This window comes from Pipistrellus hanaki, assembly GCF_964339955.1.
Source record: "Pipistrellus hanaki genome assembly, chromosome: 10".
NCBI classification, from domain to species: Eukaryota; Metazoa; Chordata; class Mammalia; order Chiroptera; family Vespertilionidae; genus Pipistrellus; species Pipistrellus hanaki.
In genome coordinates, this window is record NC_140512.1 from 1374832 (window position 1) to 1386958 (window position 12127).

General features: G+C 69.3%; 1 protein-coding gene across 1 annotated transcript in view; it reads right to left on the reverse strand.

The window, feature by feature from the left end:
- COBL (cordon-bleu WH2 repeat protein) overlaps positions 1-12127 on the reverse strand; it is a gene marked incomplete at its 5' end in the record, with an annotated part of 42812 nt that overhangs the window by 711 nt on the left and 29974 nt on the right. The window contains 5 exons of the mRNA XM_084897298.1: positions 1-1570; positions 2002-2121; positions 3410-5139; positions 5664-5761; positions 9256-9562. The exon at positions 1-1570 is cut by the window's left edge and continues 711 nt beyond it. Coding sequence (XP_084753424.1) covers positions 1298-1570; positions 2002-2121; positions 3410-5139; positions 5664-5761; positions 9256-9562 — 2528 coding nt within the window. The 3' untranslated portion in view covers positions 1-1297. The remainder of the gene's footprint in view (positions 1571-2001; positions 2122-3409; positions 5140-5663; positions 5762-9255; positions 9563-12127) is intronic.

The window sequence follows — 12127 nt, forward strand, 5'->3', positions numbered from 1 at the left end:
GGAGGGCTCCCAGCACCTGCCCACAGGGAGCGTTTATTGGCAACGAGAACACTCAGAGGCAGACGGTGCCTCTCCTGGCACGGGCGCCGCAGGCCGCGTCCTCCCGGGAGCCGGCGGGCGGGCGGCAGGAGCGTCCGGGGCCCCTCGCGCGTGGCGGCTGGGCAGCTGGGGCGCATGGCGGCCGGGCTTCTGCCCCGGTCCCGGTCGGCTCATACGAGCAAGGGCACCTGCGGGGAGAGAGAGCCGTCACCCAGGCCGCGGGCGCCAGGGGCCGGCGTCCGGCACCCAGGAGCGGCGCAGGCCCGTCTCCCCAGGGTGCTCGTCCACCCGCTGACTGACTCCACGCGCATCCCCGTCTCTCACGGGGTGAGGACACGCAGACACCCACACGCACTCACAGGCCTCCGGGGCCTCGCCCGGGCACGCAGGGGCGAAGGCGTGGAACCCTGGGCTCTCCGAGGTGATGTGTCTGCACACCCCGCCCCTCGACGGCGCACCCGAGTGTCCTCACCCCTCCGCCTCCCCCTGCGACCGACCGCTGGTTGCACTGCCATTGGGAGCTCAGGCCCGCTTGGCTCGGCCGCGTGGGCGTGGCCCCAGCAGCACACACGGGGATTTGCAGAATTCTGGGGGACATGCCAGTGCCTTCAGAGGCAAAGCGGAGAACACGGGTGGCAATGACACATCCGGTAAATGGTTAAACTCCAAAACATGTAAGGAACTCACACCACTGAACCAGAGGTAGACACACGATCCAGCTGAAAAACGGGCACAGGGCCCAAACAGACTCTCCTCCAGAGAGGACATACAGAAGGCCCAGAGACACGTGAAAACCTGCTCAAAGCCAACGGTCATCCGAGAGATGCACTCAGAACGACGATGCGACCCACCTCACACCGGTCAGAATGGCTACCATCAACAAATCAGCCCCCGACGAGTGCTGCCGAGGATGCGCCTGGCGTGTGCTCAGGCGCCTGACCTCCGGCATGTCTAGAGTTTGGAGGAGAATGCACGGAGCCTGCTCTTTGCAGATGGCGCTCGCGTGCTCTTTAAAGACACGTTCACGCGTGTTTCCCAGCTTTGGGGGCCCGACTGGACCTCCCAACCATGCGAGGCAGTGCCCTCTGTCCATCCTCCCGGCTCTGGGGACCCCCGTGGCGCTCCCTTTGGGCCCTGCACGGTGGCCTGGGGTCAGCCCCGCGGCCTCTGCCCTTTCACATCCGCTCACGCCCTGGGGCAGACCCGAGTCGTTCCTCCACACAGCCCCTCCCCTGCCCATACCCCCCCCGCCCCCCGCTCACACAGCCCACATCACCTTCCTCAGCCTGGCCGCCCCTGTGCCCGAGCGGATGGCGTCCATCAAGGCTTGCCTGGCGTCCACCGGGGAGCCGAGGGCGCCGGCCCTGGGCGCGGTCCTGGCGGCGGGCGGAGCAGCCGGGGCTGCCGGAGGGGGTGGGGGCGGCGGGGCGGGGGCGGGCTGGCTGCCGGGGTCTCCTGGGCCCGGGGGCTCCGGCTCGGACCTCGCCGCCTCGCGGAAGCTCCGGAGCTCCTCGGAGGCACAGGACGCCACCTGGGGGAGACGGCGAGAGGGCACATGCCAGGGTCCTTCCCGGGGCAGCACGCTGGGCCCACGGAGACCGTCTGTCTGTCTGCCTGCCTGTCTGTCTGGCAGTGCCAGGCCCGGGGCCGCCGGTGCCAACGGGACCCACTGCCGGGGGGACCTGTCTCACTGCCTGGAACTCAGGTCCCCGCTGGCCCAGGGCTGGGTCAGACCCCGCCGCGGTGCTGCCTCGGGGGAGGCCCTGGAACCAGGCGGCCCCTCCAGGGACCCGGGACATGCCCAGTGCCAGGGCGCAGGGAGAGGGGCCCCAGCCTCCCCTGCAGGGACCGCCCTTCCGCTGGTCCGGGGGCAGGGCGTCCACAGGGGAAAGCCCGGGTGTTGCCTTCACGGGCGGCCACGCTGGGTGCCACGCCGGGCGCCACTCCGGGCGGCGGCCTCACCTTGCGCAGGCTGCAGGCGCCGCGGTGGCCCCGGATGGCCGCCAGCAGGGCCGAGTGCTCGCTCTCCGCCTCCACGTAGGACGGCTTCTTGGGCCCCCCCTCCGGCCTGGGCTCCGGCGTCTGGAACATCAGTGCAGCACAGGTCACGCGGGGGACGGGGTAGGGGCAGCTGGGGGCAGCCCGCATTCCCCCGCCCTGCCTGCAGGGGGCAGCCCGCGTTCCCCCGCCCCGCCTGCAGGGGGCAGGGCTCCCCGAGTTCTACGCCCACGCCGTTAGCACGGGCCTGGTCTGAACATGACCGCCGTGCCCTGGGGGCCCCTCTGGTCACTGCCGCCAGAGTCCCGGGTCCCACCAGTGCAGTGGGATCTGGGCCAGGTCCAGGGAAGCACCTGCCTCAGTTTCCCCTCTAAGGCCTGGAGGAGATGCTCGGCGCTCCCCTGGCTCGGCAGCCTCAGGGGTGACCTCCTGGGCCCCGTACTCACCTCGGACTCGGGAGGACCGCGTATGGAGCGGCAGGGGAGGGCGGGAGGCCTGAGGGTTACCCGCCTGGCTGAGGGCCCGCAGGTGGGGGCTGAGGGCCCACAGGTGGGGGGTGAGGGGGATGTGCCCTAAGCCTGTTCCTGTTGTGCTTTCTAACTCTCACCTGCGGACACGGGCCTCTGATTTGAGGCAGAGTTGAAGGGACGGGGGTTGTGGGGGGAGAGGGAAAAGAACACCGATGCCTCTGAGAGACACATGATGGGCTGCCTCCTGCACACGCTCCCACCGGGCCGGGGACAAACCCGCGCACCCTGGGTGTGCAGGCTGAAGCTCTAACCACTGTGCCACAGGCCAAGGCAAAGTGCTCTCCTGATGTTGAGGAGCTTCAGGCAGGAGCGGCCGGCCAGACTGCCCACCTACGCCCTCTGCTGTCCAGGAGCAGCTGTGTGACCGCCCTGCCCCAGGCCTGGCTCTCGGGTGTCTCCCCCGGGGGGTCGGGGGCCTGAAGGGGTGCAGACAAGCCCCACCATCCGCTCTGTCTTCAGTGGTTCTGTCAGCTACTCCTTGTCCCCTTGTTCCTATCCCCTCTCTCCCGCTGCACCGAGCCTCAGGGGAGGGGGGAGGAGGGAGGCCCAGAGGTGAGAGAGGAGGGAGGCCCACAGGGGAGGAGGGAGGAGGGAGGCACACGGGGTGGGGGGTAGGGAGGAGGAGGCACAGAGGAAGAGGGAGGGAGGACCATGGGGGAGGGGGAGGAGGGAGGCTCACAGGGGAGGGGGCAAGGGGGAGGCCCATAGCTGAGGAGGGAGGAGGGAGGCCCATGGGGGAGGGAGGAGGACCACGGGGGAGGGGGGAGGAGGGCGGACCACGGGGGAGGGAGGAGAGAGGAGCAAAGGGAGAGGGGAGGCCATGCCCCCAGCCCGCCGCCCACCTTGCGCAGCCGGTCCCGGCCGCCGGCCGTGTGGATGGCCTCCATGAGGGCGCTGTGCAGGGAGGTGTCCTTGGGCGCCGGCCGCTGGACCACAGGCCGGAACCGCTTCTTGGGCCCGAAGATGCTGGGGGACGGGGGGTCGTCCCCCCGGATCTCCGTGCACAGCACCCCGGGCCGCCCCTCCAGCTCGGCGGCGGGGGGGCTGCCCTCGGGGGGGCCATCACCGCCGGCGGCCCTCGGGGCGGCGGGGGGCTCGCTGTGCTCGGGGGCCCACCGGGAGCCGTTCACCAGGGCCCAGCGGGGGGCCGGGTCGTGCCCCGGGCGGGGCGGGGGGCTCCTGGTGCCGTCCGGCAGGCCGGTGCGGGCCCAGGCGGAGCTGGTGCTCTGGTTTCCACGGGGACCACAGCCGGGTCCCACGGGCCCGCGGTCCCTCCGGGCGGTGGTGGCAAGGGGCACGGTGGGCCCATGGGGGGTGCCCGCAGCACCGTCCTGAGCGCACGGCCCCCCGGGAGGGCTGATCCCCAGGCCCCGGGGCGGGGCTCCGGCCGCCGGCTCTGCCGGCTCTCCCCCTCCCCCGCCGGCCTCCGTCTCCGCTGTGCACGCGTGTGGCCCCGGGCGCGGGCCGGGGGCCGCGGCGTCTCTCCGGGCGCGAGGCGGTCCGTCCTCCCAGGGCTTCCTGGCTCCGCCCGGCCTGCCCGACGCACTGGCCTGGGCTCTGGGGGGCGCCATGCGCTTGGCGATGGCCGAGGCCACGTACTGGCTGGACGTCCTCCGCTGCGGCTTGGGGAACAGGGCGTGGGGGGCGCCGGCCGCCGGCACCTTCGTGGGACCAGCGGCGGCCGGCGGCGCCGGGCGGGCCCCGGGCTGGGGACACGGCCCCTCTCCGTGGCCTTGGCCGGCAGCCGGCTGCTGGGGCGACGTCCCCGCGGGGGCCGGGGGCCCGGGCTCCGCCCTGAGGTCGCCCGCTGGGCGCTGCGCCGTGGCCGTGGCCGTGGCCGGGGTGGCCGGGGGCCGGCCCGGGAGCTCCTCCGTGGAGGGGGAGCCGGGCCCGGGCAGCGCCCGCCCTTGGCCCGGAGGCTGCGTGTCCCTCTGAGGAGCCACGGCCGCGGTCCGGCCCCTGCCGCCGGGGGGAACCACCAGGTTGCCCAGCTCGTCGATGGCGATGGCGCCCGTGGACAGCGACTCGCCGCGGTCGTAGCAGCGCCGGTCGGACCTCGGGGGCACGATCTTGTACGTGGTGAGGCCGTGCTTGAGCCCGAAGCTCCCGCCCGGGTGCTGGCCCCGCAGGAACCAGGCCGGGGGCTCCAGAACGCCCCTCCTGTCCTCAGCGTCCCGCCCCGGCCCCGGCCCCGGCTCCTGGGCGCCGCGGTCCTGCCCGGGGGGCTCCGCCCTCACGGGGTTCCCCTCTTTGCGGGGGCCGGGAGAGGCCGCGCGGACCTCCTTCCCCAGGTCCCGGGGGGCGGCGGGGGCGGGCGGCTCCGGCCGGCTCCGGGCCCGCGGCGGGCAGGGCCCCCGGCCGGCCGTGCTGCCCCGGTCGAAGGAGCCGGCGTTGTTGTTCCGGTTGGAGGGCGGGCCCGGGTCCTCGGGGTCGTCCAGGACCTCCCCGATGAAGGTCACAGGGATGGCGTCCGCCGCCCCGGCCGAGAGGGCGCCCCGCAGGCGGCGGCCGGACGCACTGCCGAGGGAGCCGGTGACGGAGCTGCTGTCCGTCTCGTAGCTGTCATCCATGCCTGCAGGAGCGGGCACGGGGTCACGACCCCTACCCCCGCGCCCGGAGCCCGCCCAGGACCCCCCGCCCAGGGCCCCCCGCCCAGGGCCCCCCGCCCAGGGCCCCGCGCCCAGGACCCCGCGCCCAGGACCCCGCGCCCAGGGCCCCGCGCCCAGGGCCCCGCGCCCGGAGCCCGCCCAGGACCCTGCACCCAGGACCCCGCGCCCAGGACCCCGCGCCCAGGACCCCCCGCCCAGGGCCCCGCGCCCGGAGCCTGCCCAGGGCCCCCGCCCAGGACCCCGCGCCCAGCGATCGGCTCCGGGCTCCTGTGACATGCTGTTCACTGGCATGTCAGGGTCACTGCACTTCCTGGGGGCCAGTCACAGCCCCCCCCCCCTCCCCCCCCGCCCCAGCACCCAGAGGGGCCCTGTCTGGACCAGGAGCCTCAGCAGGAGGCTAGAGTCCAGCCTTTGCTGGCTGAAGGGCCCTCCTCCCCGGCGCCCCCTGGTGGAGGAATCGCCATGGGCTCAGAGCTGCCACTCTCACCTTCCAGGTCCTCGTCCAGGCCGGCCAGGGTCCGCTCCCACTGCCCGGCGAAGGCCAGGCCCCCATCAGCCTCGGGGGCCGCCGCGGCTCTCTCGGCTCTAGGGCGGAGCACAGAGAAGGACACCGCGTTCCCCTCCACTCTCATCGCACACATCCTTTCTGGAAACATCCGGGAGGACCCAGCTCCGTTCAAACCCAGCCGCTGCCCCCTCCCTGCGCCCTGCGGTCATCGGAGCTGCTCCGACGCAGATGGGCGGGGTGCCGTGTGGGCGTGGGGTTCCGTGTGGGCGTGGGGGGCATGTGTGGGCGTGGAGGGGACGTGTGGGCGTGGGGTGCCGTGTGGGCGTGGGGTGCCGTGTGGGTGTGGGGTGCCGTGTGGGCGTGGGGTTCCGTGTGGGCGTGGCGTCCCGTGTGGGCGTGGGGTGCCGTGTGGGCGTGGCGTCCTGTGTGGGCGTGGGGTGCCGTGTGGGCGTGGGGGGCACGTGTGGGCGTGGCGTCCTGTGTGGGCGTGGGGTTCCGTGTGGGCGTGGGGTGCCGTGTGGGCGTGGCATCCTGTGTGGGCGTGGGGTTCCGTGTGGGCGTGGGGGGCACGTGTGGGCGTGGCGTCCTGTGTGGGCGTGGGGTGCCGTGTGGGCGTGGGGTGCCGTGTGGGCGTGGCGTCCCGTGTGGGCGTGGGGTGCCGTGTGGGCGTGGGGTGCCGTGTGGGCGTGGCCCCGGAGGGACAGCAGCTCCCTGGCCGCACCTGCTCCCACCCACCCGCCGTCCAAAGTCCGCCGTCACAGACACGCCGGCATGCCCGGGCCTGTGCCAGCTGCACCGTGCTTGCCTCACCTGGCACCTGCCGGGGAGGGGGTGAGGAGCCAGGCCACCTGGCGGCCAGGGGGAGGACTCCTCCGCAGCCCCTCCCACACAGCCAGGAGGCTCCGGAGCCCCGGGCGGCTCCCTCCGGGGTGAGGCCATGGGCTCTGGCCCGGCGCGGGACCTGTGGCCCCGTGGGGCCGTTTGCATGCTTCTTGGTGGCTTAAGGAGCACGCCGGGCAGGGGCGGAGGCACAGCCTCTGCCACCCACAGGCCGTGGCCGGCCCTTCGCCGGGAAATACGGAGTCACGAGGCCGGGAGGCTGACGGCAGCGGCAGCAGGACCAGCTCCCGCCCCAGCCAGGGCCTCCTCCGCAGCCGCCCTGCAGACACGGAGACCGCCGGCACCGGGAGGCCAAAGGCACCCTGGGTTTTCACCTGCGGGGGGATGGGCGCCCCAACCCTCTCCCTGCAGTTCCAGGGCCGTGTCTGTGCCCCACGACGGTGCGCTGACCAAGGCAGCACAGGCCGGGGCCCCGGGACAGCCCGCCGGTCACGGCCACCGCGAGAGCCGCTGAGTCCGCTGGGAGCGCTCTGACTCGGAGCAGCTGGAGGGACAGGACCCTTTTCTAGGCGGGCAGCGTTTTAAGTAGCCTTCGCCCTCCGGTGAGCGATGGGTTCTTTCCGAAGCGGCAGGGCCCACGGCCGGGGAGGGGGAGGTAGCCGGCGCCCGTGTCTCCGGCCCCTCGCCCCGGGGCCTGGGGGACTCGATCCCCGCCGCTGCTCTCCCGGGGCCCTGCGGGCCGCGGCCGCGGCCCTGGACTGGGCGGGAATGAGTCTCAGGGAGGGACGGAGGAGCCGCGCCCTCCCACCACAGCCACTGCTCCCGGGGCTCCTGAGGGCCTCCCGCTCTCTCCCGGGAAGGCCGCCGAAAGCTCTGTCCCTGGCCGGGGGGCGGCTGCCCACACGAGCGGCAGGGCCCGGGTTCGAGTCCAGGAGAGCTGACAGCCAGCTGGATGCGCCCGGCTCGTCTCGGCCCAAAGCAGCCCTGCAGTCACCGGCTCTGGGCTCCAGCCCCGCCACACCCGGCCCTCAGACACGTTCTTAATGAGGCCTGTTCTGGCTGAAGACCAAGACAATGCAGAACAAACACCGTCCAGACGCTCATTGATGTTTCTCTCTCCCTCTCCCTTCCGGGCCGCACACGCTGAGCAAACATCACCAGTGGCATTTCTCGCCCGGGGCGTGGCTGCGGGGAGCGTGGGCACCGAGAGGGCCTGGCGGCCGCCAGGGAGGCACAGGACAACGGCAGTGAGCTCCCAACTAGCATCTGCCCAGAGAGGGAGCTGCCCACCCTGAGGCAGGGGCCCAGGGGAGGTGTCCCAGTGGGCTCACTGCTCCCTCCCTAACAAGAATGAGGGGCAGCCTGGCCCGTGTGGCTCAGTGGTTGAGCGTCAGCCTATGAACCAGGAGGTCACGGTTCGATTCCCGGTCAGGGCACAGGCCCTGGCTGTGGGCTTCATCCACAGTGAGGGGTGTGCAGGAGGCAGCGCATACATGATTCTCTCTCATCATGGATGTTTCTATGTCTTTCCCTCCCTCCCTTCCTCTCTGAAGTCAATAAACGTGTTTAAAATGAGTTTTTCTGGGAGTCCAATCATTTCTCTTCTAGAAAACCCCCTAAGTGCACACAGACCCACATACACCTCGCTCACTGTGTCCAGCATGGGAACCGCAACAACCTGCATGTCCATTCGTTAAAGAACGGGAAAGCACACGCACTGACCACGTATCATCTTGGACAAACCTTGCCCACAGGAAGCTGAGGGGAAACGGACACTAAGAGGATGACAGTGTTGCCTGGACAGTGTGGCTCAGTGGTTGAGCGTCAGCCTATGAACCAGGAGGTCATGGTTCGATTCCCGGTCAGGGCACAGGCCCGGGTTGCAGGCTCCATCCCTAGGGCGGTGCATTTGGGAGGCAGCCGATCCACAATTCCCATCATTGATGTTTCTCTCTCCCTCTCCCTTCCTCCCTGATATCAATAATCTCAGTAATAGACAAACATGTAAATTGGCTGTACCTCTGCTACACCCACAGCAGATCAGGAATGAGTATGCAAATTAACCCAACAAAGATGGATGGTTAATTTGCATGTGCAGGTGGGGAGCTACTGGCCGGGCAGGATGCCTGCTGTGAAGGGGAGAGAGGGGGTGGAGGTGGTGCTCCTGTCGGGAGCGAGGGAGGACCTGCCAGCTCCCAGGCAGCTGGGAGCGAAGCCAGGGGAAGGAAGGCCTATTCTTGCACAAATATCACGCAACGGGCCTCAATACATATATCTCATTTAAAAGAAAGACAGTGTTTAGCCGAAACCAGTTTGGCTCAGTGGATAGAGCATAGGCCTGTGGACTGAAAGGTCCCAAGTTCGATTCTGGTCAAGGGCAGGTACATTGGTTGCGGGCACATCCCCAGTAGGGGGTGTGCAAGAGGCAGCTGGCCGATGTTTCTCTCTCATCGATGTTTCTAGCTCTCTATCCCTCTCCCTTCCTCTCTGTACAAAATCAATAAAATATATTTAAAAAAATAAATAAATAAAAGTAAGACAGTGTTTAAAATGGGTATAAACTATCAAGACATCGCTCTGCACGGTCAGTGACACAGGCCGGTGTGGAGAGTGTGCAGACGTGGCTGTGGCCCAGGAGGGGCCCTGGGGTGGGAGCCTCGGCTGGGTCCCTGTGGGCAATGACGTCTCCCCTGAGACTGGGGGTGCCCCCCCCCGTCCACTCCCCACTCACCGGGAGGGCCAGTGCCCGGGGCCGGCTCCCTCCCACGCGGGGCCCCGGGGCGGGCCCGGCTCCGGGGGCACCCCCAGGTCCTGGTCGCTGCCGTCCTCGGGGTCGGTGGCCCACTTGTCGGGGGACTTGGTGCTGCCGTGCTGCGAGTCCAGGGACACGATGTCCGAGGGCGAGCTCAGCACGCCCGAGTCCTCCGTCGTGTCCTCCGACGCCAGGCAGCTGCTCACCGACACCGTCTCCTCGGCCTCCGCGGGCAGCGCCGGGGCCCCGTCCGCGCAGGGGCCGCCGGGCCCCGGGGGCGGGCTCGCTGCGGGTCAGGGCGGGGACACGGGCGCGTCAGCCACACCCCGTCCCCGCGCCCCCCTGTGCCGCCCGCACCGCCCACCGCCCCACCAGACCCAGCGGAACCCACACACAGCTTCCCCCAGAGACACCCGGCGTGGGGGAGCCACAGGGCCTGAGAGGGACCGAGAGCGAAATTCCCCCCGAAAATCAGGGCGTTGGGAGCCAGCCTTTGGCATTTTGGTCCCATGGGGGCGGTGGGTACACGTGTACAGACCAGACTGTGGCCTGTGAAGGCAGGGCCCAGCGTAGCCCTGGGCTAAAGCGAAGCTGGTTCTTTAAAGCAGTCCGGGTTTTAAAAATCCGAACAGCTCTAGCAGGTCTGGCTCAGTGGATAGTGCGCGCAGCCTGCGGACTGAAGGATCCCGGGTTTGATTCTGGTCAAGGGCACATCCCTAGTGGGGGGTGTGCAGGAGGCAGCTGATCGATGATTCTCTCTCATCGATGTTTCTAACTCTCTATCCTTCTCCTTTCTTCTCTGTAAAAAATCAATAAAATATATTTAAAAAAAAATCGGAACAGACCGAGACCTAAATGATGTGGTGAGGCTCGCGGCAGCGGCTCCCGGGCCGGTGGTGTGGCCGACGGGGCGTGACACTGACCCCGCGGCCAGGCCGGTCTGAGGGGAGGGCCTTCCCGTCCAGGGAGGAGGCAGCGCCTCCGGGCGGGGCTGGGACTCTGATGCCGTGGCCCCTGGGGGAGGGGTGCGCTGGGGATGCCGTGGCACCTGGCACAGCCATCGGGCCACGGGAGACACGCTAAGCTGTGTGAGTCCTCTCTTCCTCCCGCTCCCGGTCTGTGGCGGGGAGGGCGGGGGAAGCTCACGCTGACGCCATGTCAGAGGCCAGGCGGGCGCACTCCTCACCCGAGGTGTCGCTTTTAAATTTAATGTGGAAACAGCCCGGCCGGGTGGCTCAGTGGTTGAGCATCGACCTGTGAACCAGGAGGTCACAGTTCGAGTTCCGGTCGGGGCTCAGGCCCAGGTTGTGGCTCCATCCCTAGTTGGGGGCATGCAGGAGGCGGCCGATCCATGATTCTCTCTCATCACCGATGTTTCTCCCTCTCTCTGAAGTCAATAAAAATACCTTTTAAGAAAGATTTAATGTAGACATAGATTTTCAACTTCCATAGCAGGTCTAGGCGAGCCGGCCTGTGGTGGCCGGGAGGGAGGGCTGGGCTGGACGGGGTCCGAGGTGCTGCGTGGAACACCCGTCCCTGCAAGGGAGGACCAGATGCCGAAAGGACAAAGGCCGAGGCCGGTGCGCACTCCCACGCCCGCCCTCCGAGTCAGACTCAGCGGCTCCCACGGCTCAGGGTCAGGCTCAGTGGCTCAGGGTCAGGCTCAGTGGCTCAGGGTCAGGCTTAGTGGCTCTCAGAGGCTCAGGGTTAGGCTCAGTGGCTCAGGGTCAGACTCAGTGGCTCCCACAGCTCAGGCTCAGGGTCAGGGTCAGGGTCAGGGTCTCAGAGGCTAAGAGCCAGGCTAGGGGCTCTCAGCAGCGGGGCCCCACGCGACACGGACAGCGGACGAGCAGAGACGACAGAAAGGATGACAGAGAGCAGTGGCGGAGCGAGCGGCTGGTGTATCAGGGACCCCAGCGTTCACAGGAAGCACAGGTCAGAGTTCAGAGGTCACAGGCTCCAGGCAGAGGCAGCGTCCCAGCGAGTGCCCACGGCCTTCTCCCTCCCACCTGGCTGTGGTGGAGACTCTCCCTCCGAGGGCGGCGGGGCAGGGCGCGGCATGAATACCCACCTCCCTCTTCTGAGGAGGCGGCCGTGCCTCGGACGGACGGACGGACGGAGGGACGGAGGGCAGCCCCTCCAGCTGGCGGCTCCATGTGCCTCACCCGCCCATGCCTGTGACAGAGTGTCCAGGCCCTGAGAGGAGCACTCTCCATGGAGTGTCGCCCATCGGGGCTCCGTCACAGGGGCTTGCGCCCGGGACCCCGCGGAGCCTGGGGTGGCAGCGCCTGGGTGGCGGCCAGGCAGGGTCTGGACCCTCCGGCTCAGCTGTCCGGGACCGGGTGGTCCCCGCGCCCGCGCTGTGGGCTGTATCTGTCTGCGCACACGTGCTGCACCGTGCCGACGGAGAGGAGCGGTGATCACAGAGGCCCGCCCAGCCAGCTCCCCTTTCTCATGGTAACCCCCCCTCCTCCCCACACACACACACGGGGCTGCAGATGCTGCCTAAACCCACAGGCGGTCAGCGAGGGAGGCCGCCTGCTCAGGGCAAGGACCTGAGGCGCAGGGACGCCGGGGCTGGGGGGCTGGGGTGCTGGCGGCCGAGCTCTGCCGGGCCGCAGGCCTGGGGCTGATCCTGACCTGTCGGCGTGGGTCCCCGCCCGCTCCGGGCCCCTCCCCGCCCGGACCGCTCACTGGCGCCTGGCAGCCTCCGGGTGGTCAGCACCTGTGCTTTTGGTTAAGCCTCACCAAGGATGTTTTCTCCTATTGAATCTGAGAGAGTGGAAGGGAGGGAGAGGGAGAGGGAGAGGGAGAGGGAGACATCGACGAGAGGGAGACACTGATCAGCTGC